The following is a 25,471-nucleotide window of genomic DNA, read 5'->3' on the forward strand; positions in this document are numbered from 1 at the left end:
CATCAGTGCTAACGAAATCAACATGAAAAAAACATTTTTCTTTTTGAGTAGAAACAGCACATTTATCATATAGGAATCTCAACCCGTCCTTCACATGGGCCACTGGTACAAGTTAAATTTACAGACTGCCAAATTATTTTAGAGTTTAGAATATTACTATACTCCAGGTAAAGTTCGAAAACATATTCATCAATAGATAAGGCAGCAATATGGGGCTCTTCATAACTACTTTTACCAAGATGCAACCATTTTCTAACCCAAACTCTATTGTTAGAAACACCTGATCAAAACCTTACGAGTGCAGATGACTTCAGTCTATTGGATGGTGCAATATTGTATTCACCCAAATACAATCGCTATCTTAAAAACTTTAAAAGTTTGGACAAAAAAAAAAATCTAGCTTACTATTACGATATACTAGAGTAGATTGTGTTTTTTTTAAGTTAAAAAAAAAAAAATTGGTGTTGGGGGGGGGGGGGATCTAATATACTTTGCACATCATAGGACATGATCCTTATTTTAATTTTTAATTGACTGGAAATGTGGAATGCAACTGGGGTATATGAGAAGACTATCAATATTTTTCAACCTATTACAGAACAGAAAACACAAACACCCAAAATATTCCAGGATACAAATCTTGAAATACAACTATAATGTTTTTTTTTTAAACAGACCTCAGCACAGGCCAAGAATTCTAAGCTACTCTCAAAGTTATAAGTGTACTATACTAATGACCCATTAAAAAAAAAAAATCTCCTTTCCTACCTAATTAAATCTTTTTTTTTTTTTTAACACAGCCTTCAAAATAATTGAGCAAAGAAACCATTTTACATCAGCAGACATTTAATGTTCTGTAGCGAAAATAAAAACAAAAGAAATTGAAAGCCCACTTGAATTGAATGTCAACATTAAGAATTGGCTGTACAAGTTTTTCTTTCTGTAACTTACAAAGATATGGCTGCTTTGACAAAATGCTGATAAAGACAAACAAATGCGCAGTTTTTTCAGGATTCGATCACATTCATTTTTAAATGTTTCAATCTGCAAAAAAACAAAAACAATTCAGTTCACAAGATCAGACCTGATGACTAAGTGATTGTTGGTGGTGCATAGCCGTTTCTCCCCCCCTTTCAATATTAAACACCTAAGTGTTTACGGTAAAAGTAGCAATGAGAACCGTGTAGTAGTGTTACAGGATTATCGCAACCCACACCATCACTCATTTACTTGAGCAACTTGACCATAATATTTTAAATCCAATCATCAGCTGCACTGGAGGATTTCCTTTTTGTGAACCGGCTAGATTTGAACTGCAGAACACCGAGCCCTTTTAGATCCCAGTAGTTTAAAAACAAGTATTGGCTGAAACTAACCGTATTTTTATTTTTTATTAAAATTGTACATTAATTTTCCTTGCAAATTTACACATCTCAAATGAGACTGTAGCAGCTGACTGGGGGTTACATGTTATCATTTGATCTTTAGTTATGCTGGAAAAATGCCATGCGGTTCACATTTTCAATTTAAATGGATGGTTCGGTTCAAGAAGAGTATTCAAATCACGAGATAACTGGCTACAAATGACTAAAATATTTGAGATGAATTTTAGAAAATTCCTTGGGTAATATACTGAGGTACGGAGGGCAATCAGTCAGCATCGCTGCTCATGACAGATGCCGGTCCTTAAGATGCCACAGACACTTTCATTTGGTCTGTTATCACATTTCATTGAAGCCATGTGCAAAAACTACACCTGCTTTTAGTGAAGCTACATTTATAATTTGTTGTTCATTTCGCTATTTGTATTTACAGCATTTAAATTTTACAAGGTTGAGATAGTTAAGCTAATGTTATATATTTACAGGAGCCTTTGATCTTGTTGTTTGTTATCAGACCTTTCAAACAACGGAATCCACAGGAATGATTTATTCAATGGGCAACGCAACAAGAGAACGAGGAAATTTATACCATTTTGCTGACAACATGAATTGAGTGTCATGTTTTATAAAATAAACAAGTTTCATCCATTTCATCCTTTTTTTTGTACCCAATTAGATGCTATAATTGGGAAGTTGTGTTAACTTCTTGGAAGGCAGAGATCAAACAAGCAGAGAGGTTTGCCTGAACATAAGCAGGGTGTTCCCGCTGTTGTTAAAATATTTTTGTAGCTTGGTACGACTTTTCATTTGAAATTGTCATTGAACAGTCAAAGTAATTTGCCAAAAACACGGGCAGTTTCTACCGACTGCAGATTCTAATTTTGAAAAGATCAAAGCAACTCCTATAAAATAGCAAGCCAAATTTAAAATTTGATTTTGTTACAAACTGCAGGATACAAAAAGGGACACAGCCTTTTAAAAACAGCGCACACACACACACACAAGTCCCGTGTCTAAACCTTGTGAACCAAGCTGTCAGTGAAGTTGTATTCTAAGTCTACTTATATAAAAAATATCCCCTTGTATTGTTCAGTCATCCCCAGAATTAACTTCCTCCTCTTCCTCCTCCTCATCTTCTTCCTCTTCCTCCTCCTCATCATCTTCTGGCTCTTCTTCCTCGTTTGTTTCTGGTGGAGGGCTCTTCTCCTTCTTTGATTCTTTAGCAGGACTTTCAGGTGGTTGCCCCTTAGAAGGTGGTGATGCCTTTGTGGCAGCAACCCGTCCTTTTCCTTTGCCTTTTACCGGACTGGGGGTTGCAGGGGTGACTTAGAAATAATTTAAAAAGAGGCACAATTCAGTCATTAAGCACGTTCGCTAATGCAACACAAATCATTTATATTCAAAATAATTCAATACACACTTAAGATTGACAGATTATTAGTACAAGAATAACTTTGATACAACAAGGGGCAGTATAGTGGTGCAGTGGTAGAGCTGCTGTCTTAACAGTGCTGGGGACAGGTTTGATCCGACTACGGGTGCTGTCTGCATGGAGTTTGTACTTTCTCCCTGTGACTCACCGAGTGCTCCGGTTTCTTCCCACACTCCAAAGATGGACAGGTTTGTAGGTTATTGGCTTTGGTAAAACTTGTAAATTGACGGTAGTGTGCGATAATAGACAATAGGTGCAGGAGTAGGCCATTCAGCCCTTCAGCCAGCACCACCATTCAATGTGATCAATGCTGATCATCCCCAATCAGTACCCCGTTCCTGCCTTCTCCCCATATCCCCTGACTCCGCTATCTTTAAGAGCCCTATCTAGCTCTCTCTTGAAAGCATCCAGAGAACCGGCCTCCACTGCCCTCTGAGGCAGAGAATTCCACAGACTCACAACTCTCTGTGAGAAAAAGTGTTTCCTCGGCTCCGTTCTAAATGGCTTACCCCTTATTCTTAAACTGTGACCCCTGGTTCTGGACTCCCCCAACATCGGGAACATGTTTCCTACTTCTAGTGTGTCCAAACCCTTAATAATCTTATATGTTTCAATGAGATCCCCTCTCATTAACACTAATTTATTTCACTAAATAAGGCACCATTGACAAAGGGTGTTTTAGGTCCCTGTGTGTTTATGGAAAAGACTGCCAACCTTTAATAATCTTATATGTTTCAATAAGATCCTCTCTCATCCTTCTAAACTCCAGAGTATACAAGCCCAACCGCTCCATTCTCTAAGCATACGACAGTCCCGTCATCCTGGGAATTAACCTTGTAAACCCACGCTGCACTCCCTCAATAGCAACAGGGAGTGCAGCGTAGTGTAACAGGGATTGCTGCTCAACACCGACTCGGTGGACCAAAAGGCCTGCTTCCGCACTGCATCTTTAAACTAAAACAATTAAATGCTCAGCTAACTGGTAGCAAAAAAAAAAAAACTTGTTGCCCCTTACTGTAGTGTAAATATTGTTCCATAATTCATCATTCGCGTTATAGCCAATTCTATGTTGTGAAACCGTTACACTAATCCTGCTCATTTCCTTCAACTCTCAGCCAAGGTGGAAGAAAAAAAAGTCCCCACTCTTTCAGAAAGTTGTTTGTCAATCATGGAGTAGTTAAAACATGAGAACTTTTCAAAATGCTGAGGCTAAAATAACAATGAAAAAGGCCCGTCATTTTTCTTGGTTGCAGATACAGTTGAGATACAATCATCCTTTGACTTTTGCTCAGGCCCCAAGACATACCAACACACTTATAAGGAATGAAAACTTAAGTTTACCTCCACATCTTATGAACCCAACTTCACAAACCAAGTATCTAGCCTTCTCCTTTGGACCCACTGATTCTGAACTACCCGATCATATGTCTGTCTTTACTTCAGTTTAAGGAAACACGAGACAACCTTTTCATTTAGCTTTTCCGTGATCAGCTTACCTGTAGCGCTGAGTCTCGGCTTAGGTGTCTTCTTTTCCTTTTTCTCAGGTACCGTTTTAGTTTTCCTTCCTTTTTTGCTTTTCTTCAAAGAACTCTCATAGTCGCTGTCATCATCCTCCTCCACATAGAAGTCGGCATCGCTTCCAGAATCCCCTTCTGCAATAACATTGTACAACTGTGAATTTCAGCCATACAATCATTTATTTTAATTTCGATCTGATCAAGCACTATTAAGAATTTTTTGGATCTGTATTGTTTTTTGGGAATTAATAACCATTTGGGGCTCCTTGACGACGCTAACACAAATGGTGCACACCACATTACATGGTGGCAAAACAGTGACAATTCTGGTCAAGAAATAGTCTACAAATTCAAAGGCCACCAGGATAAGCCACGAAACTGACTGACCTACTAAGCAACATGAAGGAGGCCATACATGACCATTTACAACGTTCAGCAATAAAGCTATATCAATTTTAAAGGATTAGCTATGATCCTTTGTCCTTTACTCATCCAATACACAGTAGCCAAAATGAAATTACTCTACATGTATTCTAGTGACACGCACCAAGTTTTAAATAAAACTCATCTAACCTCAGCTCACCATGTGAAAGTTTATTTAACATCTGCAGATAGAAAACTGATACGAATACCATATGGTCGTAAAAAAACAATTAAAATTACTAGGTATTTAAGACCTGTGTACTTTGTGCATTGTATGCAAAACAAAGACTTTCACTGTACCTAGGTACATGCGACAATGAAGTATCATTGAATAACTCTTAATTCAAACCTCAGTTAATAGACAACAGGTGCAGGAGGAGGTCATTTGGCCCTTCGATCATGGCTGATCATCTACAATCAGTACCCCGTTCCTGCCATCTCCGCATATCACTTGACTCTGCTATCTTCAAGAGCTCTATCTAACTCTCTCTTGAAAGCATCCAGAGAACTGGCCTCCACCGCCCTCTGAGGCAGAGAATTCCACAGACTCACAACTCTCTGTGAGAAAAAGTGTTGCCTCATCTCTGTTCTAAAAGGCTTACTCCTTATTCTTAAACTGTGGCCCCCTGGTTCTGGACTCCCCCAACATCGGGAACATGTTTCCTGCCTCTAGCGTGCCCAAACCCTTAATAATCTTATGTTTCAATAAGATATCCCCTCATCCTTCTAAATTCCAGAGTATACAAGCACAGCCGCTCCATTCTATCAGCATATGACAGTCCCGCCATCTCGGGAATTAACCTTGTGAACCTACACTGCACTCCCTCAATAGCAATTAAGTAGATGTTACATCTTTTTAATTAAACCAGCAAATTAACTTAGTACATCTGATGTACAGCAAGCAGCCGCCCAAATTCAATTGACTCACGCAGACCGGAAAAACATATCACATGTTATGATAAGTATCACAAGCCATTAAGGAACAGGTATCAACAGAAAGTAATGCATTCTACTTCCACCCATCGGGCACTGAAGTTTACAAATCTCAAATTGTGGAGTGCAGAGGCAAATAAATAAATTATGGGTCTATATCCCAAACATTATAGAGGGCACTGTATATGCTTCAATCAGGACTAAAACCACAATCTTTTATTATTCTTAACATAATTTTAGGCTGCACAAATTAAATCACTCACTTTCCTGAACAGCCTCTTCATCATCTTCATGTTCCTCTTCGCTTCCACCATCATCCAACAGGATTTCTCTCTGTTTGCTTGCAGCTTTGGACGCAGCTTGCCTTTTCTGACGACCATCTTTCTGGCCTTTTTCATCTTCACTCTCATCGTCGCCTGCTGAAAGATGCAAGTAGGCAGGATTAAAATTTAGGATCACAAATTCATGCCACTGGAAGACGTGACAAATACCAGCAACAAAGGCTTGCACCTTTATGAAGTTGTGATGTTGAAATCAAGACCATAAAAGATGGTGCAAGGCATAGAAAATGTATACCAATTCAAGGGTCTCGACCCAAAACGTCACCCATTCCTTCTCTCCAGAGATGCTGCCTGTTACTCCAGCTTTTTGTGTCTATCTCCGGTTTAAACCAGCATCTGCAGGTTCTTCTTACACAATCGGAATTGATACTGCGTCAACTTAGAGGTCTACAGTAATAGGATTTTTCATACGAAGTTAGACAGGCATACAGTCATGCAGCATGAAAATAGGCCCTTCGGCCCAGCCTGCACACGCTGACCAATATGCCCCATCTACACTCATTCTACCTGCCTGCTTTAGGGCCATATCCCTCTAAATCTACCTTATCCACTGACCCGTCTAAATGTTTCTTAAACAGGTTTGCAGTGATGTAGACATGTTCATTTTATGCAAGATAAAATGAACACCTTACATTTCTCCAAATGCTAACATTGGAATGCCACTATCCTTACCAATGTTCTTCCAAGATACCAAACTTTGCAGGAAATAAATGGCAGCATTGCATATCACCTTAATTATCATTCTTTAGGAGAAAAGACCAAGGAGCTCATTGTAGACTTCAGGAAGTCCAGAGGCGGCACGCATACCCCCATCCACATTAACGGGACGGAGGTGGAACGTGTTTCTAGCTTCAGGTTCCTGGGAGTCAACATCTCCGATGACCTCTCTTGGACCCACAATACCTCTACTCTGATCAAGAAGGCTCATCAGCGTCTCTTCTTCCCGAGGAGACTGAAGAAGGTCCATCTGTCTCCTCAGATCCTGGTGAACTTCTACCGCTGCACCATCGAGAGCATCCTTACCAACTGCATCACAGTATGGTATGGCAACTGCTCTGTCTCCGACCGGAAGGCATTGCAGAGGGTGGTGAAAATTGCCCAACGCATCACCGGTTCCACGCTCCCCTCCATTGAGTCTGTCCAAAGCAAGCGCTATCTGCGGAGGGCGCTCAGCATCGCCAGGGACTGCTCTCACCCCAACCATGGACTGTTTACCCTCCTACCATCCGGGAGGCGCTACAGGTCTCTCCGTTGCCGAACCAGCAGGTCGAGGAACAGCCTCTTTCCGGCGGCTGTCACTCTACTCAACAACGTACCTCGGTGACTGCCACCCCCCCCCCCACCCCCCCCCCCCCCCACCCCCCCCCCCCCCCCCCCCCCCCCCCCCCCCCCCCCCCCCCCCCCCCCCCCCCCCCCGGACACTTTTTTTTTTTTTTTTTTTCAAATTGTTTGCTATGTCGCTCTTCAAGGGAGATGCTAAATGCATTTCGTTGTCTCTGTACTGTACACTGACAATGACAATTAAAATTGAATCTGAATCTGAATCTGAATCTGAAAAGGTCCTCATTGGTGCTTCACAGCCAAGGCAAATTATTTCCTCTGGCACACTGGTTGGGATGTGGCTTGTTATTTGGAAAGTCAAGCATCCAGTTGAAAAGAGATGTGCAGAGACCCAGTTTGCCGAGCTTGGTAACAACTTTGAAAAGGATGATGGCGTTATATGCCAAGATGTAGTTCATTTTCCAGGTGTTTGTAAAAACTCCACCCAGTTGGTCCGTGTTTGTTGAGAGAACACGACCAGGTACACCATCAGATCCAGGCACACTTAGGGTTCATCCTCACAAAGAATCTTCTCCGTTGGCCTCAGCGTCTGAGATTACAATGCCTATGGGGTACCGAGAGGGCACATCAGTGATCTCCCTTCCCAAGTTTGAGTAGAACGCATTGAGCTCATCTGGGAGTGACGTCTCGCTGACGCTAGATCTGCCACTTGATTCATCTTTTAGGAAGTAAATGGGTGCAAGCCCCGTCACAGTTGCTGAATGTCCATCTCACTCTCCAATTTACAGCAAGTCCCTTTCAGCCTTTTTGATGGCCTCGGAGGTCATACTTAAGACTTCCTGTTTGAAACTGTGTTGCCAGGTTCGAAGGGCTGAGATCTAGTTCTCATTTGCAGGCCTCTTGTGGGTCATTTGCAGGTCTGATAGTGCATATAATTTCTGTTTTACTGCAAGAGTTATAATCATATCCAGTATTCCTTACTCCATGGGAGCACCAAGCACCAGTATCCTCCTCATCTAAAAGCACAGGATAAAACATACCTTCAGCTGATTTCCTGGGTTTTTTGAGTGTCCTTTTCTCTTTCTTATCTGCTTTAACCCTTTTTCCTTTTTTGCCCTTTTTCTTTGAAGCTTCATAATCACTGTCGCCGTGATCCCGATCTTCTTCACTCCCCATGTCCTCATCTGAAAGCAAATTGAAGAAAATTCTTACAAAGGCAAACTGGACCAATTACTATTTTGACAAATACACCAGGTAATTTAGTGACAAAACCTAGAGAATGTCTCAGCTGCATTGACAAATGAAACACAAATCAATGGTATTCACAATTTCTCTGAGAAGATGAAAAGAACTAAGATTAAGAGACTTCATTCAGCCCTGTTGTATATAACTCCTCTCTCGAAACTAAGGTTAAAAAAGCCATTAACAGCAAGCCCTGTGACTAATTCGGCTGTAATCAATAATCTTGACCAAATATCCAACATCTGTATCATTCTATCTCTACTACCCCAGGCCCACATCCACTTTGGCCTCTTCCCCATCTTGCAGTCCTGGAATCACAAAGGGAGAGAAAATTAAATCTTGCAACTCTGCACCATATATTAGTCTCCCAAACTATCAGAACGCACGTTAAATCGCTCTAGAGTGCATAGGATGCATAAGAAGCATGCATGGTAAAACAAAAGCAGGACATGCATGCACAATCACCTAGGAAATTTAAGTAGTGCATACGCCTGCAAAAAGGCGAAAAATTAGACTGAAAAAGTGTGACTGCGGTCATAGGAAGCTTTTTCTGTTGGCCCTAGTGTGGCCTTTTAATATTTAAAATTCCCTTGTTCTTGCAAGCGAAAGCGTAAACACATATGATATTCCCTTTCTACAGAGTACACAACTTGGAATTACATTTAGGTACAAGAACTTTGGCTAAAACAGAGCTGAATTCAACCGTGCTACTATTGTAAAGTATAAACTCAGGATTTTGGGGAGGGGGGGGGGGGGGGGGGGGGTCATGTTTGCAGCTAAAAGCCTCCCCTACCCTCCAAAGATTTAAATTTAACGAGTATCATTGACCACAACTGCTAAATTTTGAAAATCAGGAGGGACGAAATAGGACATCATAGCAAGGCAGGAACGTAATTGTCTGGCACTTTTTCTCCTCCTCCACTTTATACCTTGAAACGATATTGACTAGACTAATTCGCAACTAAAAATTATCAATAGCCAACTGAAACAAATCACCAACTAATTTCAAATTATCACACCGTTCTAAGCTGCAGTTGTAGCAACTGTCTACAGTTAGAGAAGTATCGGCTCACAATTGACGAGGCAGGGCTACTGCTTCAAACAGGGCTATGCACTAAGGAAAGCAAAACATTTTCTGTGGGGTTACACACTGTAGCTCTGAAAAGGGCCAGGGTCTATGAGCAAGGCAGATAGAGGGATCCAAGGGAAGCAGTAGCTTTGGTAAATATTGTAGAATGAGACAGGGAAACAATGAACTGGCAGAGATATGAACAAATATTTTGTACAGCATCACTGTAAAAGCATCATAGTAATAACAATATCGGCAGAGAAGGAAAATGTTCAAAAGGTAGTTACTGGAGAAGTATTGGACACATTAATTGAATTAATGTACAAGCCATGTAAATCTGGTGGCCTTTTCTATCATTATCTAAATCGAAAAGCTGCAAAGATAGCGGATGTATTGATTACAAACTAGAAAAAGATTCTTCAGAAGTCCTAATAGTTTTGGAAAATTGCAGAAGTTACTCTCGGATTCAACAATTGAAGGCAAGCAGGATAACAGGCTGGTAACAGTGAGGAAAAGCTGGAATGCACTGTTGGGGAAATGCTGAAGAACATTTAATCATGACACAAGCAGATTTTACTAGCCTGATGAATGGGAAATCACTTTTTAATAAAATGATTAGCAGTCTTTAGGAATGGATAAAGGAGAACCAATGTATTTACATTTCCAAAAGTAATTCAATAGAGTAGCACATAAAGATTGCTGCACTGGTTGAGAGCTTATGACATTGGGGGAAATACATTAACATGGATAGTGGATTGATGAAAGGTAATTGTACTGAAACACAAACTAACAGAAAACAGCTGCTATAAATGTTAGCTTTCCGGTTGACAAGCTGTAACAACGGCATTGCCACAGGAATCAATGCTGAGCTGCAACTATTTACAATCTATATTTAAGGACTTGGATGACGAGACCAAGTGTATTTTGCTGATAATACACGGATAAATGAGAAAGCAAGTTGTGAGCACAAATTTTTTTAAAGGATATAGACAGGTTAAGCGGGCAAAATTTTGGGAGAGGAGTATCATGTCCAGAAATGTGAAGTTATCCATTTTGATAACAAAATAGAAAAGCAGAATATCGTTTAGAGATAGAAACCTATTACACTTAATTTGGATGTACTTGTACATATAAACAACATTGACATAAAGAAAGAACAGGTTAACACTGAGACAAATGGAAAGGTGGTCTCTGTGTCAAAGTAGGGCAGTCTTCCTGCAGTCTCTGACTAGACTGCACACAGATAACTGTTTACACTTCGAAGGTTCATTGCGAAAAGATTGCATAAGCCTGAGTTTGTTAGGATGAAAAGGTAATCATACTGAAACAAAAAACTCTGAGGCAGCCTGTCAAGGTATATGATGGGAGGATATTTCCTTAGTAGAGAAACAAAGAACAAGGGGCATATTTTTAGAAACCTCAAAGCGGGCAAAAGGAACAAGTTTGGAACATGATGGAATACTTTCCACTTGCCTGGAGAAATGCTGATACAATAATAATAATGTCACCTCCACCTCCGCCCGAACCTCCAGACTCAGAAACAGCTTTATTCCCAGAGCTATAGCGGTTCTGAACCGACCCTGCTGAGTGCCCCCCATCCCACCTGGACTGTCTCCCTCGGATGGTCACGTCGCAGTTTATTTATTTAATTTTCTTTTTACATCGGTTGGAAGCAGCATACTAAATCTCGTTGCACTGATGTTACAAGATATTATTCGTTACAAGATATTATTATTATTATGATATGTTCACACCACCCAGAATAGAGGAATAGATAGGGTAAATCAATTTTCTATTTCCCAGAGTGGGGGAAATCAAGAACTATAGGTTTAAAATGAGGGAATAAAGATTTAATAAGAACCTGAAGGGCACCGTTTTTTAATAAATACAAAGGATGGTGGGTATTTGGAACGAGCTGCCAGAGGAGGTCGCTGAGGTAGGTACCATCACAACGTTTAAAACACATTTGTACATATATATGGATAGGATAAGTTTAGAGGAATATGGGCCAAACGCTGTCAGGTGGGACTAGTGTAGGTGGGGCATGTTGGTCAGTCTGGGCGCATTGGGTCGAAGGGTCTGTTTCCACACTATATGACTCTAATAAGGCAGCTTGTTTGCTTGGCACTCCACCATTTGTCTATAGAATGTATCATCTACATATAACATGCTCTGCAGTTATTCGCCAAGGCTCCACATCAGTAGCTCTCGCGTCACGTAATGAAATTAAAGAACTATTACAATATATTGCTAGGGACCAAGGTACCCCAAAGATGTTAAATATAAGTGCAGCAAGTGACTACACGTTTTAGGTGAACCTGAATTTCAAGCACAGCGAGCCATGTCATTTCAGATCTCTCTAACTACAAATCAGCTTGTTCTTTGTTGAAAAATGTTTATTCTGATTTTTAAAAGTTTGTTTCCTACGTAAGTCAGGAAACTGAAAAATGTGCCATATGTAAAAGACCCACATATATTTTTTTGCCCCCAGTTATTTACTTAAAAAAGATTAGCTTGGAATGACACATTGCCTTAGCTCAATTAGCTGCCAAGATATTGGTGTATTCAAAAAATGTATTCTCTCTCCAAAAGACCCATCTCTAGGAATTTATGTCAATCATAAAAAGGTGGCACATTTACCGCCAGGAATAATCCAAACCTACAAATGCAGAGCAATGAGACAGACACCTACACTTACATTAGGTTGCTTCCTTCGGTCTGACTTTTAACCTGTACCATACAGTTTAATGTAAACCCACCAGGTGAATGGGATGTCTCCTTCTTGGACAATGCAATGGCAGCCTTCAGGTCCTTCTCATAAAGCTTGTCGTCTGATTCCTCACTGCCAAATAAATAAGAACACGTGCCAATCCAAAAACTTATACTACATAAATATAATGTGCCATAACTTATTCTAACTTTGACAATGATGCATCACATCAGAGAAACAAGTTTCAGTTCTGGTAATGAAGCTGTGCTGAATGGGGTTTTAAACTGTCAAAGTCTAATTGCTGCTTGCTCATTAAATTAGTCTGTATAACCTGGGTGGTCTCTTTTGTAGGCAAGGGTTCACTAACAACAAATCAGCCAAGAAACCATTTCAGGATTCAAGAGACTGCTGAATCGTGTGTAAAAAAACAAAGCACTAGTGAAGCATTAGATGCACAGAGTCTCTTGTCCAGAGTAGGCGAACCGAGGACCAGAGGACATAGGTTCAAGGTGAAGGGGGAGAGATTTAATAGGAATCTGAGGGGTAACTTTTGGATGTATGAAACATGCTGCCAGAGGAGGTAGTTGAGGCAGGGACAATCCTAACATTTAAGAAGCAGTTTGACAGGTACATGGATAGGTCAGGTTTGTAGGGATATGGACCAAATGCTGGCAGGTGGGACATGTTGGCTGGTGTGGGCAAGTTGGGCCGAAGGGCCTGCTTCCACAATGTATCACTCTATGATTCTATAAACTCAGCGGCTCAAGCAGCATCTGTCCTACCAAGTCAAAACATAGTCCGTGGATTCCTCCACAGATGTTGCCTGACCTACTAAGTTCAACCAGCACTTTGTTCTTTTGCCTCTAGAAACTATTTCTATCATTTTGGCATCCATAGTTGAATTTAAACGTGTGCTTCAGAGTACAAACAGCATGTTTAACCCAAACACAAACCACTATCTGTACACAAAATGAATTGGAAGTGAGAAATTAAAAGCACATTTATACACCTACGCCAACAAAAAGGATCAGAAATGTATCAACATAAGATAGGCTTTTGAAGAAAGAACCAGGAAAATGAAGAGTTCCCATAAAAGCTACCTTTCGTCTCGCGCATTTTTCGCAGACTTTCGTTTGTTTTTTCCTTCCCTGGGAGATGCTCGTGCTTTCTTAGCCGGAGGGGGTGAATCTCTTCCATAGGCTTCATCTACAAGCAGAAATCCAGGTTAATACTGTTATTCTTCCAAAGCCCAAGAAACACCAGAAATAGCATGATTCACTTCCCCATTCTGAAAGAGGAATACAAGATAATATCCAAACCACAGTTTCAATTGAAAGGCAAACAAGATTCAGACCCTATTAGCCCCAAACCATAGTATTTTTATAAACATGCCTCTGCAAAAAACTAAATACAGTAATGGTAACATGGATGCAAAAATAAACCGTATAATTAAAATATCAAGATTGCAATAATAATTTGTGTCCTTTTTTTAAAATTGCATTTCTGGGTTACTCTTCCATAAATCGCCTTCAATGTCAAAACATACTTGGTGCTGTCAATACATCGAGTAGGAAGTACTAAAGGTGAATGTTGGTAGCTCAGTCTTACAGAACCCACTGCTTACACCCAATTATGAAACTACAAAAGAGCTAACACAAATAGGTAAAGTGAAAAAAAATAAGTCATCCAATGAAGGCAAATTAATATTACCCAGCAAGGGCAGAGATAGCAAAGCTACTGCCTCACAGCCCCAGTGACCAGAGTTCAATCCTGACCTCAGATGCCGTTTGTGGAGCTTGCATACAAGCCGTGATCACATGGGTTTCAGTTGGGTGCTCTGGTTTCCTTCCACATCGCAAAGACATTGAATAGGTTAATTACCCAAGTAAAAAAGCCCATAATATATTGATGTGAAAAAAATCCTTCGGGATGACTTGGTGACGGGGGGGGGGGGGGGTTGGATTACTGTGAGTCTAATGACCAGCACGGACCGAAGGGCCAGTTTCCATGCTGTGTGACTTTTTAGAATTAGAAAAAAAACTCCAACTGGGAAGAGATGCAATCAATTGCCAGGGCAATGTAAGTGGGCAACAGGGACATTTGAAAGTAGCACAGTACTGTAAACAACACAGATTACTAAGTTAAACCACAATTAGTGAAGCCATAAGATACTTCCAATGAATATTTTTGACGTTTGTGAAAATAAAGCAGACTAGTGTTCACTAAGTGCTTTTCACAAAATCCAGGCTCCCACAACACTTTACAGTTAATGCTGTGTGATCAGTGTTACAATATAAGAAGCTGCTGTCTAATATTGTTTGAAAATGAATAAACAATTACATCCTATCTGGTAAGATATCCCACACCTACCACTGAGGGCATTGGATTCAACTGGGATAAGATTCACCAAGCAGCAAAGCTCCTTATAATCTCAATAAGTAAACACACAATGTACGAATCAGGATAATTAAATATTGGCAAGCTGCCAAACCAAAAGAGCATGTCAAACATGAATTAAACTCCTTTTCAATGCATGTTCTGTGAAGAGGTTGCATAGTAATAGAATCAAAGGATCCTGGGCAACTTTTACCTTCTCAAGTGTGGAAGCCAAGAGTTGCAGAGATAAACAACTCTGTTGCGACCACAGATCACTCAGCACAGTAAAAGCCAGGGACTTAACCCATGAACTTTGACATGTGCAACCCGAGGAATAAATACACCAGTCCAGATTTTCCAGTGGTCTATATTTCTATCAACATTTCTGATTAAAATGGAGTAAATCAGACAATAACAATCATGTAGAGTAAAAAGAACAGAAATCAGGATTTCTCTAATCTACATAACACCATAAACCTCCTTGAAACAATGCTCCTGGATTGGACACCGAAATAATGAAGGGCACGAGGCTCCTGAATATACCCACTAGACAACAGACAATAGGTGCAGGACTAGGCCATTCAGCCCTTCGAGCCAGCACCGCCATTCAATGTGAACATCCCGAATCAGTACCCCGTTCCTGCCTTCTCCCCATATCCCCTGACTCCGCTATTTTTAAGAGCCCTATCTAGCTCTCTCTTGAAAGCATCCAGAGAACCTGCCTCTGAGGCAGAGAATTCCACAGACTAGGTACCTAAATAATTGATAATGATACCTCTGCATAACTAGCAACTCTTAAGTCTACCATTAAACACAAACATAATACCTCTGAAGGTGTGAAGATCCCATTAATTGTTAAAGATACTTAACATTTCTATACTTTTAATCTTTTTTCTGATGCTTCTGTGTAGTACATAAGCAGGGATGCACTGTCAAAGGGGCCCCTAAGCATTAAATTGCCTGTTCATCTAAATGGTAAATTCTAAGTATTATTTGTTGAAGAATCAGTCATTTCACTTCCCTTATTTTTACCTCTCCAATGGAAAACCCCAACAAATTTTTGAATCATGGGAATATAGGAATGGGATGGTGCCATTAACCTATAAATAAACAGACTGCCTAATATTAAACACAAGCTATATTAACAATAGACACAACATGATTTCCAACATTATGTCAGTGGACATCATGATGGTACTTTCATTTCTGTTAGATGGTGGTGGATTAAAGTCCATGTCCCGAACACACAATCTCATCTTAAAATTCAGTACCATAATTAGGGACGTCGCAGTGTTGTGATCTTTTCTGGGAGACTTAAAACAATTTGCTGGGTATTATACTTGTACAATCCACAGCAGCTGCTGTTATATAATGATTAAACAATTGTTCCTTTCAAAAGCAGAAGACCCAATCTTCAACATGATTGATTGCTGCAGCCAAATCTATTGCCTGTCGACATCGGTGCAGTCTGAACTACATTGTTTTCATCATCTTAGATTTGGTGCAGGTTCTGTGACTCCAATTACTTCAATGGACAGCAGAGAGATAATGACACAAAGTGCTGGATTAACTCAGCGGGTCAGGCAGTATCCTTGGAGAACATGGATAGGCGATGTTTCGGGTCAGAACCCTTCTTCCATGTTCTCCAGAGATGCTACCTGACACGCTGAGTTACTTCAGCACCTTTTTTTGTTTTGCTGGTTTAACAAGGTTAGACACAAAATGTTGGGAGTAAATCAGCAGGCCAGGCAGCATCTGTAGAGAACATAGATAGATTATGTTTCCGGCCGGGAACCTTCTATGGACTGATTGTGCTGGGCCCTGACACAAAAAGTCACCAATCCATGTTCTCCACGAATGCTGGCTGACCCACTAAGTTACTCCAGCATTTTGTGTCTTTTCTATGCTTTTGTTTTATATTTTGTTACGCTATTTAAAATTGCCAATATTGATAAGTATTCATAGCAAATAGGTGCAGGAGTAGGCCATTGATAAGTGTTCAAGCTGGTTTAGCCTAGGATCTGGTTCAATTGGTCAACAAGGCATTTCTTTCGGATTTAGAAACATAGAAAATAGGTGCAGGAGTAGGCCATTCGGCCCTTCGAGCTTGCACTGCCATTCAATATGATCATGGCTGATCATCCAACTCAGTATCCTGTACCTGCCTTCTCTCCATACCCCCTGATCCCTTTAGCCACAAGGGCCACATCTAACTCCCTCTTAAATATAGCCAATGAACTGGCCTCAACTACCTTCTGTGGCAGAGAATTCCAGAGATTCACTACTCTCTGTGTGAAAAATGTTTTCCTCATCTCGGTCCTAAAAGATTTCCCCCTTACCTTAAACTGTGACCCCTTGTTCTGGACTTCCCCAACATCGGGAACAATCTTCCTGCATCTAGCCTGTCCAACCCCTTAAGAATTTTGTAAGTTTCTATAAGATCCCCTCTCAATCTTCTAAATTCCAGCGAGTACAAACCAAGTCTATCCAGTCTTTCTTCATATGAAAGTCCTGACATCCCAAGAATCATTCTGGTGAACTTTCTCTGTACTCCCTCTATGGCAAGAATGTCCTTCCTCAGATTAGGAGACCAAAACTGTACGCAATACTCCAGGTGTGGTCTCACCAAGACCCTGTACAACTGCAGTAGAACCTCCCTGCTCCTATACTCAAATCCTTTTGCTATGAATGCTAACATACCATTCGCCTTCTCCACTTGCTGCTGCACCTGCATGCCTACTTTTAATGACTGGTGTACCATGACACCCAGGTCTCGTTGCATCTCCCCCTTTCCTAATCGGCCACCATTCAGATAATAGTCTACTTTCCTATTTTTGCCACCAAAGTGGATAACCTCACATTTATCCACATTATACTGCATTTGCCATGCATTTGCCCACTCACCCAGCCTATTCAAGTCACCTTGCAGCCTCCTAGCATCCTCCACACAATTAACACAGCCCCCCAGCTTTGTGTCATCCGCAAATTTGGAGATGTTGCATTCAATTCCCTCGTCCAAATCATTAATATATATCGTAAATAGCTGGGGTCCCAGCACTGAGCCTTGCGGTACCCCACTAGTCACTGCCTGCCATTGTGTAAAGGACCCGTTTACTCCTACTCTTTTAAGTTTTAAAGGCCAAACAATCAGAGTTGGGTTTCATGAGGAAATCCTTGCCGGGGGATCTGTACCGAACTGGACCACTTTTAATCGGACAGATGACTGACAAACTGCTCAGAGGTAATTCAGGACTTTCAGGATAAAGTTAACTTTGTCTGATTAATTTATTTCATTATTGATTATAGGACCAGGCTGTATAAAAACTGATTGCAGGGTTATTACAATAGGAATCCTACCATATACTTTCAGGTGTCTTGGGCGCAAGAACGCATGCGTACAATTGTTCACATGAAGATTTTAGTTGGATTTGTCAAGTACTGATTTGCTCGTCAGATACGTGCTGTGCATAAGTTGGCAACAATAAACTAACTTCTTACTAGATCATAAAAATTGTAGGCTCGATCCAATGATCCATGGAAATTATTTGGTTACTACCAGGTGAGCTTGGCTTAAAAACAAATGCAAAAATACTGGATAGACGGGCATCGTCTTGTCCTTTAAATTGCAATGCCCAAACGATAGAATTCCTTTAAATAAATTCAATCAATGCCTCTGTATCTTCACTACATAACGTGAAGCTACGCCACTCAATGCAACATTATCGTGGATTTTATTCCCAGCATCTTGTTATTTGCTGTAGGGAAATTAGAGCACCCTGAGTTTCTCTGCATCATTTGGGCTTCAAGGAGAGAAGAGCCACGGTAATGGGATATAAAACCCATTGAGCAACATCTGTTCCACGATACACCATCTGATCGGATTCTACTTTCCATTTCCAGAAAACACGTTCGCAGAAAGTGTCACCATTACTTATCAAGGATCGCCCCAGTTTCAAAGCTACTGCCAAGAAATTATTTATGAATCCTGTCCTTGAAAGTTACCACTCTCAACCTTCATGAACATGGCCTTCAAAATATTCCAAGCTGAACACACATTCCAACACTCCACCACCTCCTCCTACCTGGAGGTTATTTATCATGTTACCCGTCCTGCATTCATTGGCAAGTAAGCATAAAATAATGAACATACCAATGGCATTGTCTACAACTCTCAGATGCCTTCATCGTCAAACCCAAAACATCATCTATCCTTTTCCTCCAAAGATGTTGCCTGACCTGCTGAGTTACTCCAGTACTTTGTGTCTATCTTTGGAACAACCCTTCTGAGTTGACTTGCCGCTGAAGCCAACAATCATAACTGTGACTGATGACTGTATCCTTCCTGCACTGCCTTACTCACCTATCACAACTGCCCTTACTGACCGAGATGGGCATGAATGCAATATTTGTCTGAGGAAGTGTCTCGACCCGAAACGTCACCCATTCCTTCACTCCAGAGATGCTGCCTGACCCACTGAGTTACTCCAGCATTTTGTGTCTACCTTTAATGCAATATAAATTCGGCCTGCTTGGCTTCAAAAACATCCATAGTGTGTCTTACTAACACTCTCCAGCTCTGTGACACTCCAAGAACACGGCATTTCTAAAACAGGCACCTTGATTTTAAAATTCTCCAACAATAATGACAATGTCTGCAACTCCAACAAATTAAAACTGCGATGTGTTAAACCCAAGAGTTGTGAATCTGTGGAATTCTCTGCCACAGAAGGCTGTGGAGGCCAATTCACTGGACGTTTTCAAGAGTTAGATTTAGCTCTCAGGGCTAATGGAATCAAGGGGATATGGGGAAAAAGCACGAATGGGGCACTGATTTTGGATGATCAGCCATGATCATATTGAACGGCCAAATGGCCTACCCCATGCACCTATTTTCTATGTTTCTAGGACTCCTCCCAACACCTCTCGGCCTCTCCTTATAATTTCTTCAACATTACGAAAACAACAGGAGAACCAAGAAGCTGTTGATGGGTCCCATTCTGAAAAGTCATCTGTTCATTCCCTCTGCAGACACTGCCTGATGCTCAAGTTCCTCCAGCACTGAGTTTTCCTTAAACAACTACCTCTAGAGGAAAGTCCAGACTATCATATCAAATAACTTTTAAGGCCAGTGTCGGCAGATATATTTGAAACAAATTGACGCAACATGCATCTATTTCATAGAAGAATATCAAATTCCATTTTATTAAAATGGCAATTTAGACTGTTAGGTGAAATGTTAAAAGTCACCAATGCCTAATTTTTATCACCAACTTCTGGTCATCTGTCCTAATAACTTCATGCGGTTGAGTGTCAAAATGTGTTTGATAACGACAGAAATAGCTTGGGACATTTTGTCAAGTTAAATGTACCGTGAAAAATGCATGACCCGTTTGAGCCGAATGTGGCATAAGAAAAAGACAATATTCAAGACATTTGTGGTGGATATTCATTAAGTACACAAGGCAAGCTACTTAAAATTACCTGGATTTCATGCACAGTACATACCATCAGAATCTTCAAACTGTGAGTAGTCAATGACCTTCCTATTCCTGAGAAAACAGATACGTTTGTTACTAAAAGCCCACTTACTATTAAAAATAGTAAAATTTGTAGAGACATTTTAAGATTTAAAAGGTCACTTTAATTGTACAACTGTCACAACCACATCATCAGTAGATAAAAAAGGTAAATAGAGATTACTACAAGCATTCTGTTATTTCCTGGGCTTTCCTGTTGGAATAACATTTGCAGAGGTACAGGTCGGGTGCTGTGAGAGAAGTGGAATTTGGTATTGGGGGTGAGAAGAACCCAGAGTAAACAAAATGGAAACTTGCAGTTAAAATAAAACTTGTTTCTGTCAACAATTCTATTTGACATGAAGTGACAAGAAAATACAGATGCTATAGACAATAGACAAAAGGTGCAAGAGCAGGCCATTCGGCCCTTCCAGCCAGCACCGCCATTCAATGTGATCACTGCTGATCATCCCCAATCAGTACCCTGGCATCACACCATATCCCCTGACTCTGCTATCTTTAAGAGCCCTATCTAGCTCCCTCTTGAAAGTATCCAGAGAACCAGCCTCCACCGCCCTCCGAGGCAGACTCACCACTCTCTGTGTGAAAAAGTGTTTCCTCATCACCGTTCTAAATGGCTTACCACTTATTCTTAAACTGTGGCCCCTGGTTCTGGACTCCCCCAACATCGAGAACAAGTGTCCTGCCTCTAGCGTGTCCAAATTCTTAATAATCCTATATGTTTCAATAAGATCCCCTCATCCTTCTAAATTCCATAGTGTACAAGCCCAGCCACTCTGAAATGTCATCTGTTTATTCTCTCTGCAGACACTGCCTGACGCTCGAGTTCCTCCAGCACTTTGAGTTTTCCTTAAAAAACTATCTCTGGAGGAAAGTCCAGACTAACATTTCAAATGGAAGGGGACGGGGAGAGGAGAAAGAGAGGGGATGGGGGTAAAAGGGAAATATGATGGGAGATGCATTTACGAGGCGAAGGAGCAGGGTCACCAGGGTGGGGGGATAAATGTGCATACACTAGGATGGAGAAGAGGAAGGGGAAGGTATTACTTCAATATTCATGCTGTTACATTATAAGTTACCCAGCTGCACATGATATGTTGTTTCTCCAGTTTGTCAATGACTTCACTCTGGCAATGGAGGCAGCCATGGACAGACAGATTACAATGGGAATTAAAATGGTCAGCAACCGGGAGCTCCGGCAAGTGTATGGTGAAACAGCAGCCTAGCCTACGCTTTTTCTCGCCAATGTAAAAGATGTTGCACCAGGAGCACCAAATGCAATAGATGAGGCTGGAAGACTGGGAGATGCACGGGAATTTCTGTCTCATTCGGAAGGGCTGCTGGCGTCCCAGGATGGAAGCTAGAGGAGGTTTAGGGGCATGTGTTATATATCTTGCAGTTGCAGGGCAACGTGTCTGAGGAGTGGGCAACCGGAGAGTTGACGAATTACGCTTCATGGCACAATATACAGTGCCCTCTATAATGTTTGGGACAAAGATCAATCATTTATTTATTTGCCTCTGTACTCCACAATTTGAGATTTGTAATAGAAAAAAAATCACATGTGATTAAAGTGCATATTGTCAGATTTTATTAAAAGCCATTTTTATACATTTTGGTTTCACCATGTAGAAATTACAGCTGTGTTTATACATAGTCCCCCAATTTCAGGGCACCATAATGTTTGGGACACATGGCTTCACAGTTGTTTGTGTTTAATTGCCTCCTTAATGCAGGTACAAGAGAGCTCTCAGCACCTAGTCTTTCCTCCAGTCTTTCCATCACCTTTGGAAACTTTTATTGCTGTTTATCAACATGAGGACCAAAAGTTGCGCCAATGAAAATCAAAGAGGCTATTATGAGACTGAGAAACCATCTCGCCGGGTGATGTTGCTCCGGCGTCGGGAGAGTCCTATCATATCAGAGCAAAGCAAAGTATATGGCAAGAGCAAAGTATGGAGGAGTGAAGGAATCCAAAGATCCAAAGCATACCACCTCATCTGTGAAACAAGGTGGTGGGGGGTGTTATGGCCTGGGCATGTATGGCTGCTGAAGGTACTGGCTCACTTATCTTCATTGATGATACAACTGCTGATGGTAGTAGCATAATGAAATCTGAAGTATATAGACACACACATCCTATCTGCTCAAGTTCAAACAAATGCCTCAACACTTATTGGCCGGCAGTTAATTCTACAGCAAGACAATGATCCCAAACATACTGCTAAAGCAACAAAGGAGTTTTTCCGAAAGTTAATAAATGGTCAATTATTAAGTGGCCAAGTCAATCACCTGATCTGAACCCAATTGAGCATGCCTTTTATTGGCTGAAGAGAAAACTGAAGGGTACTAGCCCCCAAAACAAGCATAAGGTAAAGACAGCTGCAATACAGGCCTGGCAGAGCATCACCAGAGAAGACACCCAGCAACTGGTGTTTAAGAGGGAACTGCAGATGCTGGAGAATCGAAGGTTACACAAAAAAGCTGGAGAAACTCAGCGGGTGCAGCAGCATCTATGGAGCGAAGGGTTCTGAAGAAGGGTTTTGGCCCGAAACGTTGCCTATTTCCTTCGCTCCATAGATGCTGCTGCACCCGCTGAGTTTCTCCAGCTTTTTTGTGTAACCTTCGATTCTCCAGCATCTGCAGTTCCCTCTTAAACCCAGCAACTGGTGATGTCCATGAATCGCAGACTTCAAGCAGCTATTGCATGCAAAATATATGCAACAAAATACTAAACATGACGACTACTTTAATTTACATGACATTGCTGTGTCCCAAACATTATGGTGCCCTGAAATGGGGAGACTATGTATAAACACGGCTGTAATTTCTACTTGTTGAAACCAAAATGTTAAAAAAAAAGGACTTTATTAAAATCTGACAAGGTGCACTTTAACCACATGTGATTTTTTTTCTATTACAAATCTCAAATTGTGGAGTAGAGGCAAATAAATAAATGATGGGTTGTCCCAAACATTGTGAAAGGCACTGTATCTTGCCCCAAATTAAAATATTACTGCCATATATATCATTTAATAGCTTCTTGAAATCACAAAATAAAGTTAATATTCTGCACCCATCAACTGAAAAATGAATGCAATTGAAATTATGATACCAATAGTTTTCCTCCCCAAACATACCTTCCAATCAAAACATTTAATGCCAAAAGCAAGGCTGCAGGTACAACTTTCATGTGCATTAATTAAGACAAAAGTCTGCCAAAAGAACAACTTTGTTCTTTGCTAATTACATTAGTAATTACAATTGTTAGGCTTTCAAAAGTTTCTTATTCACAAAGGATTGTGAACAGTATCTGGAATGCATTCACAGCATGAGCCCATTCCCTCTAACTTACTAGAAACCACATGTCTTTTACAGGATAGAATTCAAAATGGAGACACAGATACTGACTTTGCTCAATAAAAAATGCCTGGGGAAGGAAAAAACCCTCCCAGCTCGAGTTAAAAAGAAGCCCCACTTGAATCTTACAAGAAGTATATACGGATCATGTGCACGCAACTGCATATTACACACACCCCTGCACACATGAAACTGGAAGTGAAAAAGTACACTTAAAACAGCGCAAAAATTGAAAGTAATTTTGGTTACCATAGATTATGGGCAAGAACAGAATCTTGCACAAGTACAGAATCGGATGTGGGGGCGAAATTAGATTAAAATGAACTGATGTTCACTCACACACAGGGCTGGAGACATCAAATAGCAATGAGCTGTGATACACAAGGAATTGCAGATGCATGGATCCGCAGTTGTTGGATTGAGGAGGGAAATAAAGGTTAGGTTTACATCGCGCTGAGTATTATTATTACACGCCAGAAACGACAATAAAGTCTGGAAATGCCCGCGATTAGGGCAAGGGGGGGGGGGGGGGGAGACACAAGGGGGGAGCTTCCCTGCCCTCGGGGGAAATGTGGAGAGCGGGGGGGGAAATGGGTAGGGAACATTTCCATTTGGTATATTTTGGAGGACCAAGAACACCAAGGTGGAGGGGAGTGGGGTTAGTGAGGAAAAGGGGGTTGTGAGGGGGAGTTAGAGGGAATAGTAGGGGGGGGGGGGGGTAAGGAAGAAGGGAATAGGGGGAGTGGTAGGGATGGGGAATTAGGGGAGATAGATGTATGAGGATATGGGGGGGGGGGGGGGGGGAGAGAGAAGAGAGAGTGGGCACTGGGGGGGGGGGGGGAGATGGCGGGCCCAGAGGTGGATGCATCGTAAGAGGTGCAATGGAGGGATGGGGTAGTTAGAGGGAATAGTAAGGGGGTAAGGAAGAAGGGAATAGGGGGAGTGGTGGGGAATAGGGGATATAGATGCATGAGGATGGGGGGGGGGGGGGGGGGGGGGGGGGAGTGGGCACTGAGATGCGGGGGGGGGGGAGATGGCGGGCCCAGGGAGTAAGAGGTGCAATGGAGGAGGGGGGGGGGGGGGGAGTCGAGTAGAGGGAGGGAGTGAGCGGGGTAGGAGATAGTGGGGATGGGGGGGGGGGAAAGCAAGCCTTCTGGGGTGGGGTGGGGGAATAGCAGCCCCTCCACACCTCCCTCTCCCCTCCTCACCTCCCTCTCCCCTCACCTCCCTCTCCTCTCCCTTCCCTCCGCCGCCACCACCAACCTGACAGGCCTCGACATCTCTCTTCGGCGGCAAGGACAGCGTTTTCCCGAGAACAACGCCAGATGAATCTGATCCTTTGCCCCCTCCTCCTCCTCCTCCACTTAGGGGTTTATTTATTTCTTCCCCCCCCCCCCCCCCCAGGGGTTAATTTGTACAATAAACACCCAGCTAGGCCGCAGGCCCCAGCGCACGCAAACCCGACTCCGCGGCCTTTTCCTGCCGCCAACTAGAGGGGAAGGGGGGGACAAAATCACGTTTTTTTTTTCCTTCCGTGCGGCGGTTGGCGAATGCGGCTGTTTTCTGACAGGAAAAAAAAAAGAAAGGGTTTGGTTTGGGGGGGGAGGAGGAGGGGGGAGGTTATGTGTGAATTTGACTGAATTCCCTCAGAAGTGGCGATAAAAGGGGGCGGAATCGATGCAGCGCAACCTAACCTGCTGGCCGGCCTGGTCCCGCCCCCAAAACCCGTCCCGCCCGCCGGGGCTCGAGCCGCCATTGGGCCGGTTGAAAAACAACCCGGGCGCTGATAGGTCGAGAGCGCCGTCGATCACGGAGGCCCCCCCCCCCCCCTAGCAGGTTTGGTTGTCGGCGAACAGCAGCAGGTTTGG

General features: G+C 41.9%; 1 protein-coding gene across 1 annotated transcript; it reads right to left on the bottom strand.

The window, feature by feature from the left end:
- Positions 1–828: 828 nt before the first annotated feature.
- nucks1a (nuclear casein kinase and cyclin-dependent kinase substrate 1a) lies at positions 829–25,243 on the bottom strand. The gene is made up of 8 exons (XM_055654955.1): positions 24,867–25,243; positions 20,212–20,255; positions 13,431–13,536; positions 12,380–12,462; positions 8,350–8,493; positions 5,951–6,106; positions 4,311–4,466; positions 829–2,707 (listed from the first exon to the last, which is right to left on the bottom strand). Exons 1-8 carry the CDS (start codon positions 24,881–24,883, stop codon positions 2,472–2,474), a joined length of 942 nt encoding a protein of 313 aa, XP_055510930.1. The 5' UTR covers positions 24,884–25,243; the 3' UTR covers positions 829–2,471.
- Positions 25,244–25,471: the final 228 nt, after the last annotated feature.

Source organism: Leucoraja erinacea, chromosome 24 (genome assembly GCF_028641065.1).
Source record: "Leucoraja erinacea ecotype New England chromosome 24, Leri_hhj_1, whole genome shotgun sequence".
Lineage (NCBI taxonomy): Eukaryota > Metazoa > Chordata > Chondrichthyes > Rajiformes > Rajidae > Leucoraja > Leucoraja erinaceus.

Excerpts from the sequence above, each read along its gene's own strand:
- nucks1a (XM_055654955.1), bottom strand. Across the intron at positions 13,537-20,211 it reads ACAGTTTGAAGATTCTGATG|ATGAAGCCTATGGAAGAGAT; the intron begins GTATGTACTGTG and ends TTCTGCTTGTAG. Across the intron at positions 4,467-5,950 it reads TGAAGAGGCTGTTCAGGAAA|AAGGGGATTCTGGAAGCGAT; the intron begins GTGAGTGATTTA and ends ATGTTATTGCAG.